We start from the raw sequence: 26,951 nt of genomic DNA, 5'->3' as shown, positions 1-26,951 counted from the left end.
CAGTCTGATGACTCACAGGTTCCCATTCATTAAACTGGCGCACACGCATGCACACACACACACAGACACACACACACAGGGGTCACTGGCAGGTCACATTTATTCACATTTCCTCACATCACACACCCTCTCTCTCACACACTAACCAACTCGCCACCAAACCCCCCTCCCCCCGGGCAGGGATTTCCCACTACAACAGATGAAGAGAGGAAGGGGGGGGGGTGGGGGGATGGATTTTGTGAGGGCGGGGAAAAAATAGCATGTTGAAGAGAGGGAGAGCGAGACAGAAAGCGTGTGATTTTTACACACATACACAGACACAAGCTTCCCCCCATTCATCATTTCTGGCTCGACACTAGTCTCCAGGGAGTGTTGCCTTGCCTCAGTAGCCCAAGGCCAGGCACCAGGCTCTGACGGCCAGGCACCAGGCTCTGACGGCCAGGCACCAGGCAGCCAGGACCAGGCTCTGACGGCCAGGCACCAGGCAGGCAGGCAGGACCAGGCTCTGACAGCCAGGCACCAGGCAGGACCAGGCTCTGACGGCCAGGCACCAGACAGGCAGGACCAGGCTCTGACGGCCGGGGCATCGCTCTCGCCAGATCACCCCCCCCTCCCCCCCCCCTGCACTCACTCTTCCTTCATGCTAGAGGGCTGATGCCAGCTGACAAGCTCCCTGATGTCTCCTGTAGCCCCCCCTCACTTATGCTGACTCAGTGCCCCGTGTCTGACAGCCTGGGTCTCGCCCAACCAAAGCAGCACGTGGCTGGTCCTGGCAGCTCTGGATATGACTGAGAGGAATTCCTCCAAAACAAACAGCTTCCAGGCAACAACGCAGTCCCAAGTATACACCCACCCTCCCTCCCTCCCTCCCTCCCTCCCTCCCTCCCTCCCTCTATCCATCCGCCCCTCACCTCTGCTATGACACACTGCCAGTTTACACACACACTGCGCGGACAGTGTTTCATAGAGTTTTTGCCCGTGAACCTAGAAGAAAACATTGTAAGTTCATTCAGAGGATTGTCATGCTGGGGGCGTCGGCAGTCTGCGCCTGAAGACCAATGTGGAGTCGAGGAAGGACGAGTCGATCGGCGCGTCCTGTGCAAATGCCAGGGAGTATTCCCCCGGAGACGCGCTCGTGAAACTGTCCAGAGGACGCGCCGCACTTCGGTGACTTACTGCTACGCCGCCGTCGTTTAACAGCTCCTCTGCCACAAGCCAAAACAGCCATGATTTATAGGGGATGGCAGCCCGTACAGGAGATGACAAACGATGGTGTAAGATCGCCTTTTAACATCGCAATTAATAGGATATAATAAAATACACTCGTTTCTAGGCAGATGATGTGAGGCAAGGAGAGCGAGGAGGATGTGATGAATTGCACAGAAACCGCACTACACCCAAGGGACAGAAGGAAAAATGAAATAAACTTTCACTCATTCGATTTGAGTGTAATTCGATGTGTAACTCAGTTTTGGACAGGAGGGGGTGGGGTGGGGGTGATGTGATGTGAGGAGAGGCAGGAGGACTCCGGCGCTCACCTGGGCTGGGAGGCTGGACCTTGGGCTGGGTCTTTTTGGTGTCCGTGTTGAAAAAGTCCGGGGGCGGGTCCTCGCCACGCTCAATCTTGCACTCGAAGGCGTACAAACACTGGATGTACTGTTTCTTCAGCGAACTGGCTGCGCTGCTCGACGTGCCCACGTTCAGGTTGGTGGCCAGCTCCCTCCACTTCTTGTTCTTATTCACCTGGTGGGCGGAAACAAGGAGGAGGAGGCTCACAAAGCCGCACACAGCAAACCTCACAACAATCGCAACGGTATCTGTTCTGATCTGAAGTAACACAGAACAGCAGCCAGCGGGCGAGTCGTGCACAAGCACAAACAAAATCGGACGCAATCCGGCCATACCTGGGTAAGGCCGCCGATCTCTTTGACAGACACGTAGAGTCTGAAGAGGTCGAGGGGCTTGCGGCCCACGGCGGGCAGGTTGTTCATGCCCATGGCTTTCTCCTCGGTGAAGGCCAGGAATCGGTCCACCCACATCTTCCTCTCGGGCTCGGGGCCGAGCTCATACAGGCGCGTGATCTTCTCGTTGGTGATGGTGGAAGAGCTCGACTTCTGCAGGGAGGGAGAGAGGACATTTTGAGATGGGATCGGACAATACCGGACTGATGCAAGACTGAAATTTGATCCTATGGATTTTGAACTAAAAAGATAGAAAATGTCGATATACGTACTTTTACCTTCTTGGGGGGATCAGGCTTAGGAGTCCCCTCCACCTTGTTGTTCATCTTCTGGGCAGGGCTCATTTTGTCCATGCCAAACTCCGGACTGGGAGCCATTCCTGGGCCTTAAGAGGTGATAAGAGGAGGGTATCAAATAGAAAACACATTACCAATCTATAAAACTATTTTATGGACAAAAAGGTCTAAATCCACAGCGGTAGCATAACAGACTGAGCAGGACTGGAATGTGGCGGTCACTCACCGGGGGTGTTGTTGGCCATGTTGCCTCCCATAGGGTACGGCCCGGGCCCAGGCCCAGGGCCTGCCTGGTTCATCATACCCTGCATGCTGTTCATGGCCGGGCCGTACGGAGAGCCTGCTCCCATCATGCCTTGGGACATGTTAGGGTAGCCGGGTGGCCTAGAGAAGGGAGGGGTAGTTTAATAACTCTTGATACCACTAGCCGACAGACACGGTGCATTATGTCACAGCATGTCATGAAATGACATGAAATGAACAGAACATTTAAGAGTCTTGGGTCCTTTTCATGCATTCCTGTTCTTTGATGTCTTTATATTGTTATACAAAGCTCTGCTCTCCCTTGTCATGCGTTTACTGAGTTGAGCTTATTCTGAAGGAATCGTTTGACTACCTATGGTTCCAGCGTTTGCCAAGGCCACCTGAGTGTTTCTCTGTAGGCTGAGATGGCTTCCTGACGGGGGAAGGATGTGACTCACTGATCTCAGAGGCCATATCCGTCTATCTCTCTCGCTCCATTTTTCTCTCTCTGTCTCTCTTATTGGTAGATGTTCCGGTCTACTCCCATCTACTCTGCGGCTTGTTCAGGCACCAACATACACCACAGCCTGGCTTGCCCGTGGGAGCAACCAATCATTTTTCAGGGTCACACACTCATACAAGCACATATAAGTGTGCACACGCACACACACACACACACACGCACACGTTTTTCCACTTGATGAAAAGAGAAGTCGCCAGACTCAAGAGTCTTAATGCTAGTCTCCATACAACAGTGCTGGTGAATGACCCTCGATAGTCAACTGCTCCCTGGTGTCTCACCGAGACACTGCAGCAGCCAGCAGCTGCAGCCAACCCACCTGTTGTGTATGGAGTTGGAGGGTCCGTGGTGCATGGGGGGGCCACCTTCCTTCCTGTTCATGCCTGGGGGAGGACACATCCCGGACGCCACCTGAGGCGGCATGCCGGCCATGTTGGGGCCCATCCCGGGACCGTAGGGCCGAGCGCCCATCTGCCCCGGGCCCATTCTGTTGGGAGGCATGGCTCCGTATGGAGCCCCGCCGGCCTGGCCGGGGATGGGGTTCATGGAGCCGGCCATGCCGGGACCTCCGGGGTAGTTGGCGTTGGGCATCCCGCTGTAGCCGGGCTGTCTGGGGTAACCTGGAAGGGTCGGAGATAGAGAAACGTTTAGACTGGTATGTTTGGTACACCGGGCTGCATCACACCAGCCTACTGTGGGCCTCCAGGATCAGGGAGTCTTTATTGATCAAATGTGCTTCAGTCTAAAACAGAGAAATGTTTGGAGGAACATCTAGTCATTTCTGCCTGACTCAGACAAGAGTTTCAGCAGTCCAGCTCTAAATGTATCTCAGTGCTGCCTGTTCTGACAAGCAGCCTGATGACGCAGGCTTTATCTGGCCCTCGCTGTTGGCTGATATGACTAATAGCACAACTTCTTCAAAGCCCACAGAAACCATCTGAGCCTTCAAAGTGAAGTCGTACAATTTCATGAATGTACATAGTGAGAAGAAGCTTCAAAGCCTCTCTGAATCTAGAGTACCTAAGAACATCTGTGATGGTTACAGGACGACAACTGTAAACTCGTTCAAAAGCTATTTTTAGCAGATCAATCAAACCAGCGTGCTGTGAAGGAGCCCGGCGCTCCGCTCTACAATCCCCTGTGTTCTAAAGCAGCGCAGAGGGCCGGTTATACCACCGCCACCCGCCCCCCCCCCGGCAGCAGAGGGCCCGTTATACCACCGCCACATATCACCGCCACCCGCCCCCCCCCCGGCAGCACTCACCTTGTGGGCCATACTGGGCCCCCTGAGGCCCGGCGTAGTTTCCCATGGAGTTGTTCTGAGGATACGGCCCCATCCCAGCATGCATCTGGCCTCCCGAAGACTGGCGTGGAGATAAGGCGGAGCCAGGTTGACCAGGGGACCCGTAAGGAGGCATCTGAGGGTTACGCATGTACACTGGAGAGCCGGGGAGGATTGCATGGGCGGAGGGGACGGGAGGGGACGGGAGGAGAGAACGTCATGAATCATTAGACGCACACTTCTTCATTTATCAAACACCTCATGCGCATCACTTCTCTAAAATCCTCTGCACTTGCTTAACAGAAAGGACTAAAATCGCGCAATATAGACAGTTTCACCGGAATTCTGTTGCTAGGGAACAGTTTGGAACTTAGCTTATTTCCTGTCAGTTATTGTATTAGCAGACACCGCAGCAGGAAGTAGGCTAAGGCTCATTTAGAATGTTTATGTTGTCAAGCTGAAACGGCCTATAAGAGAGAAGAACCTAGCTCTTTACTCCCTCACAAAAACACAGCAGTATCCGTGTCTTAGGTTACCCTCATCTGACCTGGCAAGTTGACTAAGGACAGTCTTGTTAGACTTTAAGAGGAGTGAGAGTGAGGATGACACAGCGACATGGTATGCACCTTAACGACTGCTGCTCCACCAGGACGCCCCAACACAGTCTTGTTTAAAGCCACAGCCTGGGGGAGTGTTAGCAGGGGAGGGATGCATGCAAACAAACAAGAAGACAGAAACACACCCCTGCACTGTTGTCCACTGAGTGACCGCACTGGAGCAGATGAGGAGCTAAGCACTGAGCTCAACAGTGATTTGCCCACGTCTCGTTCACAAACCCCTGAAGCTACGTGCCTCTGTGTGTGTGTGTGTGTGTGTGTGTGTCTGTGTGTGTGTGTGTGTGTGTCTGTGTGTCTGTGTGTGTGTGTGTGTGTGTGCGTGCGTGCTCACCTCTGTCCTGGCCCATGGCTGACTGGTTCATGGAAGAGTGTATGATGCCGTCTGACTGGACGCTGGGCGGCCGGGGGGGCATCTGATTGCCTGCAGGACATGGGTAACAGCATGACTCAGAAACTTGATTTAGAGCCTTTATGAGTCACATTTCCTCTGGACATACGGTGCCTACATCCACAGGGGACAACTAACAACATCCAACCAGCGCACATTCTGCACATTCTGCTTTCTTTACATTCCAATCCTTATATACCGGTATTGCACATACAGTCGTATATTCACAGTCAGAAATTGGCAATCAGCAAACATCAAATGCTAGTGTTTGGTGGATAAATAAGAGTCACCTGCTACACTGGCTGGCAATCGCTTGCCTGTTCTCAAACTTTGTCCCTGCTGGCCACCGTAAACTCAATCTGACTGTGAGCCAATCAAATCAAAGCCAAAAGCAATGGCTCTGTATCAGACAGACTCCTGAGTGGCTGCTTGTTACAATGGTCTGCACAAAGTGACTCCGCTGCCAGGATGGTTTAACCTGACGCTGCCAGATGGATGGAGATCCCATGATCTCGTGCGAAATCGAGCTGCCTTGCAAGGTTGCGGGTGGTTAACTGAAACTTAACATCATTCCTATGCGGTGAGTCACTTAATGATTAATTACAAATCCAATCCATTGTATAAGTGAACAACCATGTTTTAAAATAAGATTATGCTTTTATTATTATTATTATTATTATTATAACACCTGATTCTATACACAAAACCACACTGAAAGCGGGTTGGGTGACGTTTTTGTCTATGAAAAATGGATTGGATTGGCTGGCAAATATTAGTCGTAGGAGGTAGAGTTTTAGTTTACCACCCATTGGCAAGTTAATTTTGGACACTGTATGTTGATATTTCACAATATTTCGACATGCTATCATACATATTCCGCATGCATTATTTTCTTTGTCAGTAAGTTCTGCTGCTGTTATTTTGCATACCCTTATGTTTTTTTATCCTCCTTTGCTATTTTCTTGTTTATATTCCATTTTTCTTTGCTGTAAAGTTTCATCTCGTGATCATACCGAATGATGTAAGTAACCAACGTTTTGTCTTTGGAAAGTCATCTTTGCTTTTCCTCTGTAAGACTGCATCTGACTCTCGGGTTGCTTCATGAATAAATTTAAGACCACCAGTGCCTGTGTCCCCTGGGCACCTGCAGGTTTTAAAACGCTACATTTAAGAGTCACAAAGACCTTTTCCGTTCTACCTGCTTAAATGCTCCTTGAATTTAAGACCAATTTAAAAAACAAAATAACAAAACAACCCTGGCAAAGCAGCCTAATTCTGATTCAACCTACATAATGAAAGTTGTGAAATTATGAATGGGAAGAATGAGAAAAGGGACAAAGGAAATTAATTGTTAAGGGACATGAAGTACAATTGTGCTTAGTAAAGCAGGTAAGATACACATTGCACTACTCACCCTGTTCGGTATTAATCTAAGAGTGCACATGCAGCACAAAGCAACCAGTTATTACACAGGGGACAAAGCCGACATCTCAAATTATATTTGAACACTTTTACAGAGCCTAAACGTAGCCATTTTCACACCGCGGATACCCTGCTCGTCAGTTCTCCATCTTTACCTGGCACAGCAGCTGGCGATAGGGGGCCGCTGCGGGAGGGGGTGACGCTAGCGGGGGAACCCACGGGGGACGGCGAGGGTCCCCCGCGTATGCCCGGCAGGTGGGGCGAGGTGTGGGGCGAGAAGGGCGACTGGGCGGGGTTGCTCTGCTCGCCCTGGCTGCTGGACACCCCCGAGGTGCTGACGCCTGGGCTCAGCGCGCCCTCCGTACCCGTCGGCAGGTCGTCGATGGAGCCCGACAGGTCCTGGGACAGGAGGAGGAAAGATGGGTTAATGATACGGTTAACGGAGTGGATGAGACATGTGGTTCACGAGTCAATACGACGCCCGATACGATGTAACAAATGACAGGTTCAATGACAACCAAGTCTGACTGTGCAGAATGTTTATGTCACAGATCTTTCTAGTGATGGCACTGGCTCGCTACAATGTAAACAATTAAAAAAAAATCTGTTACAAAATGCAAATAATATAATTTCAGTGGAGTTCATGAAATTGTGATGAACAAGTTGTGTCATTTGAGACTTCTACATGCAGCTAATGTCCCAAATTATTTTTACCACGTGCGCAGCCAGTCAGGCATTCAGTCAGGAATGGATAACGGTGATGTCATCAGTGATGATGTCATCAGTGATGTCATCAGTCCCAAACTTGGGCTGTTGAAAGAATGTAGTTTCCTCAAATCGGCTTGAACGGTGATGTCGTCATCAGTGATGTCAACAGTCATGATGTCATCAGTGCTAAACTTGGGCTGTTGAAAGATGCCTCGAATGGGCTTGACTTGCATGAGGTCGCCTGGTTGTTGCTACATGACGCACGTGGTCCTGGGCCGAAGCTGCCCTTGTTCTGTTCCCTGATACATACGGTCAGATTTTTGTTTGACAATATATTCCATTTTGATATATTCCTAAGTCATTCCTCCTTATGAATAAGAAGAAGAACTGAAGCGGCAACATTTGATGAAATTTCCTCTGCATAAATTCACATTTCTTGCCTTTCCGACAGGCAATTTTATTCACTTCTACTCAGCCGGCGGAAACGCGCTCAATTCTTAACTCTTAATTCTTAACCTTAATTCGCTTTAATGATTCACAGCAACAAAAGCTTTGAGATGTTATCAACCCCCTGTGAGCGTTTCAGGAAGATGGGATTACAAGGGAGGAACAGGGAAGTTGGGGAGAAAACTGATACACCATGTCAAAGTGTGTGTGTGTGTGTGTGTGTGTGTGTGTGTGTGTGTGTGTGTGTGTGTGTGTGTGTGTGTGTGTGTGTGTGTGTGTGTGTGTGAGAGCGGGCTTGAAAGACAGGCGTTCTTTGGCGGGTAATGTAAAACATGAACGAGCTGGAAAAGAAAGAGGCTGTACGTGGAGGAGTGCGGGCATCATAACCAGGCTTTTCTGGACATGAAGGCGTTTGTGTCTGGGCAGGAAGTGAAGTGTGTTATGTCAAAGTTAAAGTCCAAACAGGCGTTACAGCGACCTCGGCCTTCATCGGGGGGTGTCTGTGTCATTCTCCTCATGCAGGAGTGCCAGCCTCACCATTCACATGGACTGCAATATTCAGATATTAAACCCTATATATTTTTTTTTTATTCTTTTTTTTTTTTTTTTATATAGGACAGTAGGCAGACAGGAAATGTGGGGAGAGAGAGAGAGAGGGGATCACATGCGGCAAGGGACCGCAGGTCGGATTGGAACCCGGGTCGGCTGCCTTCGTGGTATGCGTGCTACCAGGTGAGCTACCAGGACGCACCGATATTAACCCTATTAAGACAAGATTCTGAATGAGACACTGCCATGATTACCATAACCAGAATCACGCCATAATCGTGAGCAATAATCAAATTAAAACATGTGGAGTATTATCTTAGTCCCATCATTGAAGTGCATTGTAGACATGTAAACTCCTTAATCGCACTATGAGGTCCTATCAGAGTTTTCACAGCATTCAAACCGCTTGGCGACGCATACTCTCGCTCCCAGCGAGTGTTGCACAACTTGTTTACAGAAGAAAAGATGATGGCTGGTTAAAAGAAAAAAGTCCCGACATCTTGTCCCTAACACGGAGGAACCGTAGGGACGCCATGTGGGCGTGCATCTTCAGTCATCAATGGGACTATGCTCTAGTAGTCTGTAACATGTCAACGGGAATATGAATGAAATATTCTATAAGCAACTCATGTAAACACCTTCATCAGAATATTGTCTTATTTAGAATAAGGTCAATAGTCTTGACTATTGCCGTTTAAACATAGTCACACTCTCGGCTACAGCGGCTTTCACAGTACCGCTTCCGTAATACTGTGTGATCTCTCTTGGCGAGGAGGGCTCCGCCCGTGTGGGTTGCGGTGAGAAATGTGTGTGTGTGTGTGTGTGTGTGTGTGTAGTGTGTGTGTAGTGTGTGTGTGTGTGTGTGTGTAGTGTGTCTGTCATTAGAAACAAGTCTTCTGTGGAGGCAGTTGAAATGATTGGTGATGGGCACACAGTAGCCGGTGCCATGTGGTGTTGTTATTGAGCCTCGCTGGCCGCGACACACAGACAGGCAGGAGGGCGGGCGGGGAGGTAGGAAGGCGATGATTGCATGTGGGAAGGTGGATGTTTACACACCGGCCGGGCCACTCACTCACGTGGATCCCATGTGCTGCTCAGAAATGCAAGCTCATCTGCCAGTCACATCGCAGGAGGAGGAGGAGGGAAAAATGGGAGGGAGGAGGAGGAGAAGGGGAAAAAAAAAAACACTCATTGGAAGGTGGCCAACTATTCCCATAGAAATCTCACACTCGCAGGCTGGCTGCAGCCCCGAAGCCGGCGGTTTTGCACTTGAAACGGCGCCCGTTGCTATTTTTGGGATGTGACCTGATGGAGGAACCCCAGAGGGAGCGACAGGAGGAGAACGCTGATTCAGACGCCGACGCCCCCCCCCCCCCCCCCCACACACACACCTCCCCCCATCCGCCCCCGCCCTGCTCCCTCTGCCCTCCCCCCTCTCTCTCTCTCTCTCTGACTGCACAGAGCCCAGCCTGTCTGACCCGCACAGGAGATGTGGCAGCTACAGAACCCATGTGCTGTGTGAGCACGCGGAACCAGCCCGAGGAGAAGCATGGGGGTGGGGGGTGTGTGTGTGTATGGGCCTTACACACGCACTCTTTGGGTGCCTATTACCAAAATTAATGCTCAGAAATGTGAAGAAGCCAGTTGGCGGCTGGGGAGACGGGGCGGCGCTGATCAAACGGCATTCCTCTGCTTAAGAGACCGTGGCGGGATCCTTCTCCAGCGGGCATCAGCTGACCTCCACCCCCCCCGCCTCCATTCAGACATCACAAGACCCCAGTCATCTGACGCGGGGCTCGACCGCCACGGCAGGCCTCCACCCACACACACACACACACACACACACACAGCTGCCCCCCAGACCCTACCCCCTCCACCCCCACACCACTGTCCCAGACCGCAGGGCCAAAGGTCGGGGGGTCGATCCCTGGAGTTACGCCGGGGAGTCTCCCCTCAGCAGGAGGTCAGCGAGGTGACGGCCGCACAAGATACACACACACACACACGTCCATATGTGTGCGGGCCCGAGACGCTCAAAACAAGGTGGGATTCATGTGATATAAAGCAGCAGTTCTCAAAGTGGGGTTGGGGGGGGGGGGGGGGGGGGGGGGTTCCTTGAGGGGGGTTCTGAGCAGAATGAAGGACCTAGAAATGATTACGGTTCTCCAGAATCTAAGAATCTATAGGTTTCCCTCTGACCGCTATTTTCTGCCCAACAGTGTAGAAACTACACTACAGTGACCGAATTCAACACTAAATCAACAATGAAAATCTAAATCAACAACAAAAATCTATCGGGATTCCCTGGGACTAAATCTGGTCAGACGGGAGGGAGTATGTGGTCCAAATGCACGTAAGCGATCCATGAAATCATGCCCAAAAAAATTACCCAAGAATAAAAAACAAAACAAAAGATATTGCAAAATGTGCAAAAACATGTTTAATAAGCATCCGCATCCACGCTCCGCCACACGCCATGTATGCAGGGCGAGCTCTTTAACATTCTGTAAATATCTGACAACTGACAGCTCTGATCCCTCAGCCCGGATAGGCAGAAGCGGTGTGTGTGTACGTTCACACACACACACACACACACACACATGAGCACACACACACATGCGCACACACACGCGAGCTGCTGCCTACTCCCACTCTGCAGTCATTGATTTTCCCCGGCTCGATACTGCACAGCACCAGCCTCTTCGGTTCTGCTGACTGCACAAGCCGGACAGCGAGAGCAGAGAGGGAGGGCTGGAGGAGAGAGGAGGGCTGGAGGAGAGAGGAGGGCTGGAGGAGAGAGGGAGGGCTGGAGGAGAGAGGAGGGCTGGAGGAGAGAGGAGGGCTGGAGGAGAGAGGAGAGAGGAGGGCTGGAGGAGAGAGGAGGGCTGGAGGAGAGAGGGAGGGCTGGAGGAGAGAGGAGGGCTGGAGGAGAGAGGAGGGCTGGAGGAGAGAGGGAGGGATGGAGGAGAGAGGAGGGCTGGAGGAGAGAGGAGAGGAGGGCTGGAGGAGCGAGGAGGGCTGGAGGAGAGAGGAGGGCTGGAGGAGCGAGGAGGGCTGGAGGAGAGAGGGAGGGCTGGAGGAGAGAGGAGGGCTGGAGGAGAGAGGAGGGCTGGAGGAGAGAGGGAGGGCTGGAGGAGAGAGGAGAGAGGAGGGCTGGAGGAGCGAGGAGGGCTGGAGGAGAGAGGGAGGGCTGGAGGAGAGAGGGAGGGCTGGAGGAGAGAGGAGGGCTGGAGGAGAGAGGAGAGAGGAGGGCTGGAGGAGAGAGGAGAGAGGAGGGCTGGAGGAGAGAGGGAGGGCTGGAGGAGAGGGGAGGGCTAGAGGAGAGAGGAGGGCTAGAGGAGAGAGGGAGGATTGGAGGAGAGGAGGGCTGGAGGAGAGAGGAGGGGCGGAGGAGAGAGGAGAGAGGAGGGCTGGAGGAGAGAGGAGAGAGGAGGGCTGGAGGAGAGAGGAGAGAGGAGGGCTGGAGGAGAGAGGAGGGCTGGAGGAGAGAGGAGAGAGGAGGGCTGGAGGAGAGAGGAGAGAGGAGGGCTGGAGGAGAGAGGAGGGCTAGAGGAGAGAGGAGGGCTAGAGGAGAGAGGAGGGCTAGAGGAGAGAGGAGAGAGGAGGGCTGGAGGAGAGAGGAGAGAGGAGGGCTGGAGGAGAGAGGAGAGAGGAGGGCTGGAGGAGAGAGGAGGGCTAGAGGAGAGAGGAGGGCTAGAGGAGAGAGGGAGGGCTGGAGGAGAGAGGGAAGGCTGGAGGAGAGGGGAGGGCTAGAGGAGAGAGGAGGGCTAGAGGAGAGAGGAGAGAGGAGGGCTGGAGGAGAGAGGAGAGAGGAGGGCTGGAGGAGAGAGGAGGGCTAGAGGAGAGAGGGAGGACTGGAGGAGAGGAGGGCTGGAGGAGAGAGGAGGGGCGGAGGAGAGAGGAGAGAGGAGGGCTGGAGGAGAGAGGAGAGAGGAGGGCTGGAGGAGAGAGGAGGGGTGGGGGTTTAAATACTGAAGCTGCTGTGGCGCTGCTATTCAATGCACTAAGCACTTATTACAGAAGGCAAATGATAGAGGGGACGCGGATCAGAGGAAAGAGAGGGGGTTGCTGAGGGACGTTGGTGTGGCTAAGTTGGAGTGTGTGTGTGTGTGGGGAGAGGTGGGCGGGAGTGTACGAGCGAGCAGCATGCTAGATGGGTGGAGAGGTTGTAGCACTTATTGTCTTAATAAGGAATATAACGGTTGGTACTCCTGTCCCCACGCGAGAGAGGAAGGGGGAAAGCCGGGCGAGCCATGTTGTGGAGAGATGGAGAGAGAGAGAGAGAGAGGGAGAGAGTGCTGCAGCTCTTTTCTGTGGAGCTCCAAGCTTCCCCTCCACGGCAGCCATTTTGTGTTTGCCAGCACTGCCTAACATGGAACTTCAGAGCTGAGAACTGCAACTCAAAAGCAGTGTTTCTGAGGGTCGAGTGAGAAGAAAAAGACAAATAAGCATAAGCAACACATGCGGCCGAATACGAATCGCAAAATGAAGTCAAATAAAGAAATACTTGTGATGTGCAATTACTGTGTGTGTGTGTGTGTGTGTCTGTGAATGTAGAAAATGACAGCAGTCTTGATTGTTCCCACGATTCCCATATTCCTGCACTGCTCTTCTGAGTGTGGCGATGCTGCTCGTCTCTCTGAGTCATCTCCTCTCCTCTCAGCCGCTCTAATGTATTCCATTTGCAGATTACTTCACTGAATCAATCAAGCCCGACCAGAGCCATTAGTCTGCCAAGCCACGCCCCCCTGCTTCTGCCAAGCCACGCCCCCCTGCTTCCCTTTTCCCCCCCGTCCTGAGAAACAGAAAGTGGAAGCGAAGGCAGCGTATCGGCCCTGAGATAATGAAACCTATCTGGAATGTGTGACCCTGGCCAGTAGTGTAACTAGATCTGCTGCTGGTGGTGGTGGTGAAGGGGGGAGGGAGGGGGCGGGGGGGGTACAGAGTTCATCCCTCAGTCACACACTCTTCCTGACCCACACACATGCACATACACACACACACACACACACACACACACACACACACACACACACACACACACACACACACACACACACACACACACTCACACTCTCTCTCTCTCTGTCATTCTCAGCCTCAGGCTCCCTCGCTCGCCCACTGCTTGGCTGGCAGGCTTCCTGTTCTCAGGCCTCCACATGCTAAACACAATATACAAAAAAAAAAAAAAGATGAGGGGAAAAAAGAAAAAGAAGAAAAAAATGCTCTCTCACTCCAGAAACGCGTAGTGGAGCACATGCTCGCACGCCCCTCTGTGGAAAGGGAAAGAGCTGATTCTCAACATGGGGGCCGGGGGGACCACCAGGGGTCGTTGAGGAAAGGGTCCCCCAGCAAAGTGATAAGTGTTCAATTAATTTCATTGAGAAGAAGTGAACACAACTGCAGCATGTATGTAGAAGTATGACTGTTTTGATCATAGTTTCACCGTCATCTCTCTACCTACAATACAGACACGTCGTGGAAATTCTCGACAAAATCCAATCATAAAAATATCCTCATATTTGGCCCCGAGAGAGAAAATCTCCTCAAATGGGGGTCCGTGGCCCTAAAGTGGACTAAATCAGGGGTTTCGTGATATGAAAAAGGTTGAGTGTCACTGTGCTGGAGGAAGAGAGAGAGAGAGAGAGAGAGAGAGAGAGAGAGATAGAGAGAGAGAGGGAGAGAGAGAGAGAGAGAGAGAGAGAGTCAGGAGGGAGAATGGGGAGATTAGGGAGGAAAGAAAGCTGGCTGTATCTCCGGGGCTGCCATGGTTACCGTGATCCACGTGGGCTGACACATTAGAGCTGATGACGACACCCCCCACCCCCCTCCCCTCCCCTCCGTCACCACTATCTCTCTCTCTCTCTCTGTCTGTCTCTAGGTCTCTCTCCCTCTCCTCCCCCCCCCCGGCCTGCCTGTGTGCCTGGCAGGGTCACGGTGCAGTCAGCTACTACAAAAGAAGAGGCCCGTCATTGTCACAGGAAGCGCAGACACACCAAAGCCGTGATCCGCCACCACTTTAATTACACACGCAGGCTCCAGGCCTTCACACTGAGGAGGCCTGGGAGACACACACACACACACGCCACACACACACACACACACACACACACACGCCAAACACACACACACACACACACACACACACACACACACACACACCCCGAACACACATGCTGGACAAATACAGACAGCAAAAACCTTGAAGTGCTGTGTCCTCTGTCCCCGGTGTTTGTGTTTACCACCTGGCTGAGGCGCGGCACATTTTACCTCTCGTTTGGGGGCAAAGTGGGCTTTTTGATATTCAAACGGGGTCATGGGAAAAGTCGTCTCGTCCCTTTTACGCTTAAGATCAAGTGCATTTTCTGCACACGTTTTCAAGATGGCTTCTGTCGTTTCCTCCTCGCAGCTCATCCTCTGAGGGCGCCATCTTGACCCGGCCGGTAACCCGGGAGCACATGACCTCCTGGCCGCCATCAGAGCCGCCGTCAGATCTCAGGTGAAAGAACATTTTGGGCCGCCCGGGTTCCAATCCGTCAAGCGCATCATCATGGCAGCGTCTCCCATCACTCAGGGCTGCAGTACCACAGGATGACAGCAGGGATGTCCGCCGTTAGCTGGACAGGGAGGTGTAGCAGGCCATAGGGCTGTTGCTGACGCCCTGGTCAGAGGTCCACGCAGCGTCCAGGGCCCGGGCTGGGCTTCTGGGTCTGTGCAGAAGGCCTGGAGAGAGGCAGGCTCCAGAGCCAGCTCCAGGTTTGCAGGGCTGAGCTCAACCATAAGGGGGCACTCCCATCCCACTATGGAAGAAGAAGTGGAGAAAGGAGAAGCATGGCAGGCCCCTGCCTCATCCAGCAGCAGCAGCCATTACAGGGCTTCACACACACACACACACAGCACAGGACTGAGGAGAAACTCTCTATACACTGCTGTAGCACCCCATAGGTGCACTGTGCATCTCCCACCCAGTCCACGCCGCGCTACAGACGCCAGGTGGCTCAGAACGCGCTCGGTGGTTGAAATGAACGCACGGGCGTTGTTGTTGTTGTTGTTATTCCACCTGAGCGAGACGAAGGTAAACTCGGCACATAGGATCAGATCCGACGACAGCGTTGCATTAAGGGCAAAACGCCCCGAGCTTGGGAGCACCCTGGTGGGGTTGGGTATCTTGTCTGAAGTGTCGCTGCTATAGAAACCATGTGTGCTCCCTCAACAGGCTAGCTCCCTCCTCGCCAGCCCCCGCTCCCCAGAGACCGCCATTACACTGTTACTTTATCACCGCCGGCCACATGGGACGGCTAATAACACGGACAAGAGTAGCAGAAGGAAAGAGTGAAGCAGCAGAATTAGAAATTGCTAAGGGGGAAAAAATACACTACGTTTTCCCACTGAGCAGGTCTTAACATTCCGGCTTAATACAGGGCTGCTGTTGAGAAAACATTAAGGCCAACTATGAAGCCTCATCAATAAATAGGTATTCCTTTTATAAACATTCCCCATATGCCTAATTGAGCCTCTCAGTAGGGATGAAAAAAAAGTGCACACACACACACACACACACACACACACACTGCAGCAGCCTGTGTGTAGCTAATACAGAGTAGATGGAGGGAGGTGGTGGTGAGGTCTGATTGCTGTGAATAATGGGGCGATGGTGTGTGTGTGGGGGGGCCTTTTGTAGCGATCACAATAGTAGCGGGGAGTCCCAGGGCAGCGCACAGATGCCCAAGTGAGGCAGGCAGCTGCCCAGCCCGAGGTGAGGGGTGCTGGGATACGGAGGACCGAGGGGGCTGGGTGGAGGGGGCGCTGGGTGGGGAGGCTCCAGACCCCTACAGCCAGTCTGCCTGCTTTCCAGAGCAGCAACGCCCCTCCCCTACTGACACACACACACACACACACACACACACACAGCAAAGCCCTATCTAGAGGGCGCTGCCAAAGCAACTGACACCACCACTCAATTAACTGGGGAGATGTGGAAAAAAACAGAATATTATAAAGGTTATTTGATAGAGAGGGAGTTAATTTCATTGCGAGGCTGGTTTCTTCCACCCAGGCTCAGCAGTGAGAGCAGGGGAAAGCAGAGGACAGACAGTGCTGCAGTCAGCCTCAGTCTTTGTGCTGCAAAACTAGCTCAGCCCAGCAGAAATGGAGGCAGAGGGGAGGGGCAGGGGAGTGAGTGTGTGTGTGTGTGTGTGCGCGCGAGTGTGCGAGAGCGAGTGTGAGCGAGTGTGAGCGGAGCGCAGAGAGCGCAGAGAAGGGAGAGGGAGTGTGCATGCGCCTGTGTGCTCACAAGAGCAAAACAGGGCTCGGGTGTGTGCAGCCCTAAAAACAATTCACCGGAGCAAACGCAAAACAACACACGTTGTCAGCAGACTGAATTCTCTCAAGTACAATAATTAAAAATCACATAAGAGGGAAAAAAGGGGGAGACAGAGAGGGAGCGGGGGAGAGAGACAGAAGGGAGAGAGGACAAGAGTGGGGAGGGTGGGTGAGAGCAAGAGCGAGGCGCCCTGGAATCTGAATAAGACACGTCCACACAGGAAGCAAGGGCCCCAGAATAGCAACAGGAAACTGGCCCCGGACTCTGAATACTGCAGCGACAGAGCCTCGCAAAACAAGGCTGAGCTGCACAGCGTTACGAAAGCTGATTTACTGAGAGGAGAGAGAGAGAGAGAACGAGGGAGGGAGGGAACACGAGGAGGAGGAGGAGGAGGGGGGGAGGAGGGCGCGCGCAGGCGAGGGAAAGAGAAAACGAGAATTTAGATAGAAAGAGGAAGGAGAGAGAGAGAGAGGCAGAGAGAGTCAAACCAAAAAAGAACTCGAGAGAGAGAGAGAGGAGGAGAGAAAAGCAGCGAAAAAAGACAGTATAATATTGAGAAGAGAGCGAGAAAACGAGAGAAGGCATAGGAGGGGGGTTGGGCTGGGTAGGAGAGAAAAAGTGGGCCGGCCTTGTCAGGCTGATTGCTCCAGAGCTATGTCGCAAAAACAAGCTTAGCTGCAGCAGAGAGAGAGCGGTGCTGGGCTGGGCAGGGGAGAGGGATTGGTGGACTCTGTCTTGGTGGAGCCTGGAAGATCCCTTGGCACCACATCAGGAGTCTTGGCCCATAAAGGTCATAGGGGAGGCGGGGTGGGAGGGGTTGGGGTCTGTCGGGGGACATGTGGGTGGTCCCTGGGCTTTGCAGGCACACTGTTAAAGACTGAATACGTTCAAGGGTGGGGCCATGACAGTCAGTGATGTATTGGTAAATAACGCTGGTGGGTAACCTTCCACCTCCAGTCGGTGATCAACATGAGGAAAACTACTTCCGATACGCGCAAGAACTCTCTGCTATTTGCAGAAAGGCAGAACTTATGCTTTCGTTGCCCATCTTCATAGCACTTGTATCATTTCAAAACTACTTGCCAATTAATATGAATTAAGGTCATGACAATTGACACTGCCAATCAAAAGTTGAGCACACCTAATTGAATGTACTGTTTTTCATCGTCTTAAAGCCGTTTTGATCTAAAGGCTGCAGTTAAAATCTGCTTTTTATGCAACTATATAAATAGTGAAGTTGATCCTATGTATGCATTTATTTAACGCCTTTCCATCAAGGCAAATGGCAGCTACTTGCAAGAAGCTAAAATATAAGATACTTTTCATTTGTTTCACACTTTTTTGGTCACTGCATAATTCTATTTGTGTTATTTTCATAGTTTTGATGTGTACTATTATTCTAAAACGTGACAAATAGTAAAAATCAAGGAAGAATGCATGTCAAAAACATTTGAGGTGGGTTTACCCTCCACACACTACATGCAATTCTAAACGCACATCCACAACACACAGCAAGTGGACAATGTGAACTTGTGGCTCCTGTACACTCTGAAGCTCCTCCAGGAGAGGCACCTGTTCTGTTGGGTGGGGAGGGAGGGAGGGAGGGGAGGGAGGAAGAGAGGGAGGGAGGGAGGGAGGAAGAGAGGGAGGGAGGGAGGGAGGGAGGGAGGGGAGGAAGAGAGGGAGGAAGAGAGGGAGGTAGAGAGGGAAGAAGAGAGGGAGGGAGGGGAGGGGAGGAAGAGAGGGAGGAAGGGAGGGGAGGGAGGAAGAGAGGGAGGGAGGGAGGGGAGGAAGAGAGGGAGGGAGGAAGAGAGGGAAGAAGAGAGGGAGGAAGAGAGGGAGGGAGGAAGAGAGGGAGGAAGAGAGGGAGGGAGGGGAGGGGACAGAGAGGGCAGCGGGACGGAAAAACAAACGAGGAGCTGGAGCGAGCGAGTGTGACCAACATGTGACCTTCCCCTCAAGTCCACGGCACATTCAGACACATCAGAGAGAGGAGAGATGGAGGGGGGCGAGGGCGTATGGAATCAAAACCAGTGGGCAGGCCTGAGTGGGATTAGCCTCACAGTGGAGAAAGGGGGTACAAAAGACCTGGGAGAGGGGCAAGGAGGAGATTAAAAAAAGGGGAGGGGGGGGGAAGGTGGCGGTGGGTCTACTAGTCATTCTTATTTCCCACGGGGTGACCCAGAGAGGAAGTGTCACTTCCGGGAGAATAGGAAAGCCTCTGACAGTGACAATACACACTCGGGAGCCCCCCTCCTGTTCTGCTGGAGCCACCAGCTAAATGACAACCATGTGGACCTCCTGACATTAGCTCCCTCCCAGCTTAGCGCTCCTCGCGGGTCCGATAAGAATGCACATGAAGAAGAAAAAAGATGGCTATTTTGCCTTTTATTTCTCGCTCGAGGCTAAAATCAATGTCGGCTCTCTCGTTTTTTTTTGTGTTTTTTTTTTTGGGCAGTAGCGCTGTGTAGGTGAGCGATGGCGTGCTGTCAGTGTGTGTGGTGTGGAGCTTGGTGGAGGAGGAAGAGGATGGCGGCTGGCTGGCGTCATTAGCGATGCCAGCGATGCCAGCGTGCCCCTTTCTCATACTACAAGTGGTTGGAAACTAAAGTGAGATGGACGCATGCCGCATTTTAATTCCACGTCCAGGATTAGCACACAGCACTGACTATGTTCATTTGTCAGAGTTTGGCTCGGTGTTTTTTAATAAGCAGCTCCTGGGAAGAATTTTTCCAAAATATGTGCCTCTGCCTCCGTGTTATTCAGCCCAAAAAATAAATTAATAGCATTGAAAATTAATTCGCTCGTTAACACAAGCGCAAGGCATTTTGCCTAGTGGGCTACTTGTTACTGATAACAATCAACAGCGCAAGTGACACATTTGAGACAGAAAAGGGAAAAGCGTATTAAAAATGCCTTCCATCTCTCTCCTTAGTTCTTATTCCATTTCTTTCCCTCACACTGGCATGACTGTTCTCTTCTCACAAGAATATGTAGAGATTGCTAACACCTTGTCCTTTGTACTCCTCGTTTTTTGGTTGCTTGTAGTGTTGGTGAATTTCAGCTCACTCTATTGCTGCACTCATTGTAAATCGCTCTGGATGAGGAGGACATCGACTAACTGCCTCAAATGTAAAAAAATAATGATTCCAGTGAAGACCACAACAGTTACAGGGAACAGACAGCGTGCGGAGCACTTATCAGTTAAAGCATGTGTGTGTGTGTGTGTGTGTGTGTGTGTGTGTGTCCTGGAGCCTGGGCGAAAACAAACCAGGAACCAGCTCAACCTGCTCAGCTAGTTCCACTCTCGCTGGCTGTTTTTTCACCCCCGCCTCCCTCCTCTGATCCACAGCCCTGTTCTAACTGACTGTTGCTTTCCTACCTGCTCCTTCCAGCAGGCGCCTAAGCCTCCTGTACTGCTCCTCTGTATTCCCACGTCAACGGCGAGCTAACAGACGCTGGGTTTTTTAGCACCTGGCTCAAACAGACCCATCTGTGCCACGGATGAGGTGATGTCTGGCTGGCTCTCTGCAAACGCTACTAAAGTAGCTAAATGGCACTTAGCCTCAACAGCTATCGGGTTGGGATTCAAACCAGTTCCGTGGCAGATTAAAACAAATGCGTCTGTTAGGTCTGTACAAATCACTACCTACCGCTGCATACAAAGCTAACACCTCTTTAGCATCGACTCAAGACCTCTGCCTCTAGATCTGATGCTCCGTTAACCAAACTCCATGCATGTATGTGTACTTTCATTTGGAAAACCCACTTCATTAATACCATAATGCAGGTTGAATTCTGGCCACAGACTAGCCTGCCTAATAACTCGAGGTGAATGGATACTAGTTTTTCAGAATCGATACAAGTACTTGTACTTGTATTGATTCTGAAAAACGACTCAATTTCCTTGTCACAACCACCTAGCATTGCCCTATTATGAAACAATTACAGGAGTAAGTGCATCAATTTATTCATTTGATTCAGATTATGCACTTAGAATTGCATCACATTCTGCTTTCAGATGAAAAATAAATGATAACTGGGCATGAATTATACCATGGCCCAACAGCCAGTGCCGTGGACGTACTGCCCCTTCTACCCACACGGTGTGTCATCATGGCAAAAATGTGGTCCAGGAGACACCTATTGTAGTGGGAACTACCACAGAAGCTGTTTTTGAGTACTTTACCAGGTGTTCATACTGTGGGTGGACAGATTTGATTAGCGTGATTATTTTGTTGAGGAAAAATGACTGAATAAAGGATTTTAATAATAACCTTTGGTTTTGGCCACTGTGCCCTACATTTTGGCCACAGTGGCCAAACAATTTGCATTTATGAAAGGCCAGAGTGGCCTTGCCCTAAAAATGGCTTAATTCCAGGCCTGTGGTAATATAATTGAGAAAATACGCTACCTAACATACGGAGTCGTGATGATATAGTTGTTTCTTTGTTTTTTTTTTTTTTACTCTCTGGTCAGTTTATGGATCAACTCAAAAACATCTTATTGAGAATAAGTGAACACACCAGGGTTTAGGCCTAATGTGATAGAACAGCATTGAACCTGCACAGCCAAGTCTCCCCTTCTAACTTCACACACAGAGCAGCACTTCAGCAGTTTCCCTCCAGCCGGAAAAAGTTTTATATTGCACCAAAGCGCTTGTCATTCAAGTATGGATATCATGACAGCTGCATCTGCCAATCTGAGTGGCAGCGCTCGGGAACGTGGATCAATGTCAATCCCGCTGCTACAGATATTATTGGTGGGCCTCTGGCTACATCCACATTAACACGGTTTCGGCATTTTAAAAAGGAAAGCGATCTCTGTCCACACAAGCGCTTCAGCTGCAGCCCAGAAAAAAAGAATCTACGTCCATATTAATGCGCCTGAAACGACACGTATCACATGACCCTTCACATACGCTGGACATGCGGGTGCCGGTGTCAACAGGAAGCAGATTGCCCAAGGGCAACCGGGTAGTGTAGCGGTAGATTCCCTGCCTACCAACACGAGGGTCGCAGGTTCGTATCCACGTGTCACCTCCGGCTTGGTCGGGCGTCTATACAGGCACGACTGTCTGTGACTGGGGGTGGGAAGCCGGATTGGGGGTATGTGTCCCGGTCGCTGCACTAGCGCCTCCTCTGGTCGGTCGGGGCGCCTGGGCGGGATGGAAGGGAACTGGTGGGAATAGCGTGAACCTTCCACGTGCTACGGCCTACCGGTGAAGCTTGCCCTGTCAGGTGAAAAGAAGCGGCTGGCAACTGCGCATGTGTCGGAGGAAGCATGGTGCTAGTCTCGGCTCTCCCCAGATCGGCAGAGGGTGGAGCAGCGACCGGGGCAGCCAATAGGGCAGCATGAGGATAAATTGGCCAAGTATAATTGTGGAGAAAATGGGGGAAATCCGAAGGGGGAAAAAACACACAAAAAAGGAAGCAGATTGCCCAACCACTCAGTTGAATGTAAGCTAAATGGCTAAATCTCAGTCCGAGCTTGTTTTAAGTCAGTCTTTTTCTTGTCTTTCTCGTTTATCTTTATGGAATATATTGATGCCGAATAGAAAAGACTACTGTCTTACATATGACAACTTTTATCTTGTGTTTCTAGATTTATGTGTTTGTTTTACAGACACGTAAGGAATTGTTAATACATCATAATTCTTAAAGGGAGTTTGGCGCACACAGCACAGGCAGCTTCAGTTTAATTCAGACTTCTAATGTGTATATATATATATTTTTTTATCACATTTTTATTGTTTTAAAATTTTCAACATAATAAAGAAAAACACAAATAAACAGTAACACACACATCTACAAAACAAATCTCTACATTCACATACACAGATTCACTCAGAACATATCCCCCCTCCCCACCCACCCACCCACCCACAAACCCACAGAAATAACAGCTCACAGTACTACTGTATATGGGTCCTTCAACATGTGCAGAACTCAACTATCACACGACCCATTTTGAACGGATCATATCGACACAGGCAGCATCAACAAGCGAGCAGTCCCCACCACAAAGCACAGGAGAGACAAACGCATCTTAGCTATCATGGCGACTTAACTAATGTATATATTTTCTAACATTTGATCACCACTGCAGAAACACGAGGTAACTGCTAAGTATGATATGGTTGTGTTGACTTTGACAGCTGTTAGTTATTGGTTTGATTACTGAGGATTCATAATGGTTTAATAATGTGTTTGTAATAACAGTAAATTAATGGTTGCCCTTTGTGTGTGTGTGTGTGTGTGTGTGTGTGTGTGTGTGTGTGTGTGTGCGTGTGTGTGTGTTTTTAACTACTTTCCTCGAAACATGATGTGTTTAGCATTAGGTAAACTTGATCGTTTTCCAAAGAAGTCCGTTTCCGTCCATCGACACTATCACGCAACCGCTGAGTTTTAGAACTGATACAGGCAGTAGGGTTGTGCGATGTCATCAAAATACCCATCGTGATTGTTTTACAGTGAAACGTCGTTTTGGACGATGGCATCGTCATTGACGGGTGGGGGTGGGGGTTGGGGGAATAATTAATTATTTATTAAGTCGCTGCTTTGCTGTAATGCCATTTGGCTAGCCGCTGCAATGCGTTCACGTTAACAACAGGACAGCTGAGCCTGAGCTCTACATGATACCAGCGGGCTTGAATTAGTCCATGGGCCAAGGCAAAAATCGGTACCACCTGAGGTGACCGCACGATTTTGTTATTTTTGTCTTCCTACATGTCTCTAGTTTATATTTTGGTATGATAACCCTGCCGATTTGGTAGCTTAAGGATAGTTATCACTCTGTAAACAAACCTACCCCCATATAAATGACAAAACCCTGATTTCTGTGTATTAGTCCAGATGATATGTGAAAATGATGTTCCCTTTTTCGTAAAAGCATGAAACTTGGTACGCTTATAGTTTGGGGCCCTGTACAGTTTCAGAAATTGAGCCATCGCAAAAATGCCTTGTGGCGGCCATTTTAATTCTGCCATAAGCAAATTATGTAGTTTGCATCATATCTCCTGAACCACACATGATAACACAGAAAAGGAGATGTATATCCCAACGTTTTCATGGTCAAGGATTACAATGATACCATATAGAACATCATAAACTGTTAAAGTGACTAATCAATGGTGAATTTGATGACGTTGTGAGAAGGAAATGACAGTATCTGATAACCGATGCTATAACTTCAAAGCCATGAACATTCTCTGGCTAAGATGTTTTGATGAGTGATTTGACTTATTATAGACCTTTTGTTAAAATCGAGCCCAGGTCCCTCCTAAAGATCCTGGGATTTTCCTTGCCAGATGGCCAAATCCAAGATGGCCACTAGCGCCATGTTAAAAAATTGACTTTTGACCCAGAGTACATAGAATAATGTATGAAGACACTTTTCGGTGTAAGTCAACCACGAGGAATCCGATTCTGACATCAGTTTGACATTATGGCATAGTTTTGACCCAGAATTCCAAGATGGCTGCCATCCAGTATTGTGGAAATGTAACTTTTGAATGGGAAGGTATACTGTGCGTTTGGGGTTTACCACAAGGAAGGAGATTAACAATGGTGGATGTTTTGGGAGTCATTTCAGAATTATGTTCACTGAAAAGATGTTAATGTCAACACCCATTTTACCTTGGTACTGCTGTACCAACTACCCCCAGGATTTCTTGCATTAAAATATTTAATGAATGTAGATAACTAAAATAAGCTATTTTCATTAGCTGTAGCTATAGATTCTGAATCATCAGATTCCGCTCATCATCTTTAGCCAAGTATGCTGTGTCATACCGGTCGATCACACAGATGATATGTCAACATCACCATGGCGGGCAAGGATGATGGATGACACCTTGTGGACATAGTCCGACCACTTGTATGGGGTGCCATCTTGTGTCTGCCGATCCAATTGCTGATGGATTTGCCATCCTCTCTAGATCATGCCCATGTCAACGAGAGTCATGTAGGGTTAATGCAGCCCTACAGATTGGAGATAGAGCTTCTAGATGCGCTTGCTCTTCTGCGTCTTCCTGTATGTGATGTTGGAGTTGAATAAGGCCACACATTCATCAAAAACACAATGTTCCAGCAACTCGTGGAGGTTTACAAGTTGACCACAACCAGGTCAATCACTGCCTTGGAGCGCTCCACTCCATCTCAGCAGCTCCTACCTTGAGTTCCTCCCCGGGTAGTCTCGCATGCCAGACTCCCTCCCTACAATGGCAGAGTCTGGCTGCTAATACCTCCACCCTGGTATAGGGGAAAAAGACTCCGTTCACCTTTACAACTATCCACCAAAAGTATCAAGCAGGCCTGCTTTATTGCACAATCCAGATCCAACCGTTTTCAGCATGTACTGTAGCAACGAGCTAGCATTGTGATGCTGTTGTTTCACAGTGGCACAGGCATTTGAGATAGACAGATTCGACACGGAGGGAGTGGAAACGAAATCCATAAATGGTCGCCACCAGTCATTCAGAGCGGGTTGGAGCATGCATGCAGGGAGGAGGGTGGAAGATGATTGTGATGCTGCAGACGCAAAGTGCAGCTGTGTGTAAATTCAGCTGGAGCAGGACCCTGGCCATTCACACCAGACGCACTGCTTTGCTCCGCGCCGGTGACAACTTGTACTGACTTCCTATCAGGTCACACAACCACTCGCGGGTCTCACATAAAAATAGATCAGACGCTGAAACAATCTCTGCATGGGGCGAGCCGGCCGCATCACGGCTGGTCTGACTGAACGGTCTAATGTGCTAACAAGTGCGCCAAAATGAAACTGGCTGCGCTTCCAGATGCTTCGTCACTTCAGCGTCTGTTGTGTTTGCACCTTTTTGCATCCATTTTGAGCCATGCATGAGTTCAACTCCTTCCCGTTTGACCTGGCCTCCCCAACCCTCCGCACCCTACAGTCTGCCTGCCTCTGATGAACTCATTGCAGACTTAAAATCAGCCCATGCTGCAGGAGAGGAGAAGTTGACCAGATTCTTGCAAGTCCTGGGGGCCCTATCTTCGCAAAAGCGGTACGCCGCGCGCAATGCAAATTGGGGGCGTGCACAAGCGCATGTCTGTTCTAATTTTATTGGACATAGGCATGCCACAATCAGGCGTTTCTGCGCAGAATACGGGGCTGCACCTCTTACGCGCTAAAAGAAAGCACCTCTTACCGCTGCGCTTGAGCGCACCATAATCTCTATGCTGTGCAGCGCAGCACAGAGTAAAATTCCTTTTGGATATGTCATTACACACGGACGTGCCACGCCAGGACATCAAATTCTGCTGCTAAAATTGGATATTAGCAGATAATTCAGTGAGGCAATCAACTATAACTCACTGAGAAACTTTTATCAGATCACAAAGAGGGAAATTATTGAGAAAATTGAGAAAACTTGTTGGACAATGGACATAGGCTATTCACCTTCACCTATCCCATAGTCTTGCTGGCCAGCCTCCCCTCCCACGCAGGTCTCCATAGTGGGATTGCGATGGGCGGCGCTTAGCGGCAGTGCCCTTGGAAAATAGTTTCCAACAATCCAACTTGCCCTTTTCAGCGTGTAGCAACAAGCTAGCGTGTAGGTTTCTGCCGTTGGCTTGCTAGCTAGTTAGCGTTGTTGTTTTCACTGAGGCGGCAGGGCACTATTTACAGCGACATACAGGGAGGAGGGAGCGGAAGCTGCTCTGATTGACATGGTCGGAGCCAATGACAGAGTTTGTAATAAGCCGGGAGCAGACATCCGGCAGCCACTGAAACAGTCGCTCCAATGGGGAGCAGCTGTAGAGCAGGGGAGGGCTTCTCCCAGTTGCCTGTTTCCGTGGTGCCAGACTCCTCTCCCGGTAGGGAGGGGAGGCTGGCCAGCGAGACTAACATAATTATGAAATTACCCTCAAAACACAATAATTGTCATTACTAAACCATGTTTGGTAGGCATGAATTTGCAATTAAAATAGCTATAATTCAACATTGTTAATCTCCGTCCTTACTCTAAAAATGGTAAACCCCAAACACCACATACGTATATGTTGCCATTCAAAAGTTAAGTTTTCACGCTACTGGATGGCAGCCATCTTGGAATTCTGGGTCAAAATTATGTCAGAATGTTAAACTGATGTCAGAATCAGATTCTTTGTGGTTGACTTACACCGAAAAGTGTCTTCATACATTATTCTAGGTGCTCTGGTTCAAAAGTAAATTT

At 50.2% G+C, this 26,951-nt stretch overlaps 1 protein-coding gene across 1 annotated transcript in view; it reads right to left on the bottom strand.

Annotated features, from left to right (window-relative positions):
- The window catches only part of arid1ab (AT-rich interactive domain 1Ab), a 72,594-nt gene that overhangs the window by 7,967 nt on the left and 37,676 nt on the right, over window positions 1-26,951 (bottom strand). The window contains exons 5-12 of the mRNA XM_083646786.1: window positions 6,885-7,128; window positions 5,251-5,340; window positions 4,285-4,458; window positions 3,340-3,640; window positions 2,484-2,641; window positions 2,234-2,346; window positions 1,905-2,114; window positions 1,539-1,743 (exon numbers count right to left, since the gene is read on the bottom strand). Of these exons, the coding sequence (XP_083502912.1) occupies window positions 1,539-1,743; window positions 1,905-2,114; window positions 2,234-2,346; window positions 2,484-2,641; window positions 3,340-3,640; window positions 4,285-4,458; window positions 5,251-5,340; window positions 6,885-7,128 (1,495 nt within the window). The remainder of the gene's footprint in view (window positions 1-1,538; window positions 1,744-1,904; window positions 2,115-2,233; window positions 2,347-2,483; window positions 2,642-3,339; window positions 3,641-4,284; window positions 4,459-5,250; window positions 5,341-6,884; window positions 7,129-26,951) is intronic.

The sequence above is a fragment of the Poromitra crassiceps genome (assembly GCF_964638095.1).
Source record: "Poromitra crassiceps genome assembly, chromosome: 11".
Lineage (NCBI taxonomy): Eukaryota > Metazoa > Chordata > Actinopteri > Beryciformes > Melamphaidae > Poromitra > Poromitra crassiceps.
Note: the sequence above shows the minus strand (reverse complement) of the source record. Positions and strands in the feature narration are given on the sequence as shown.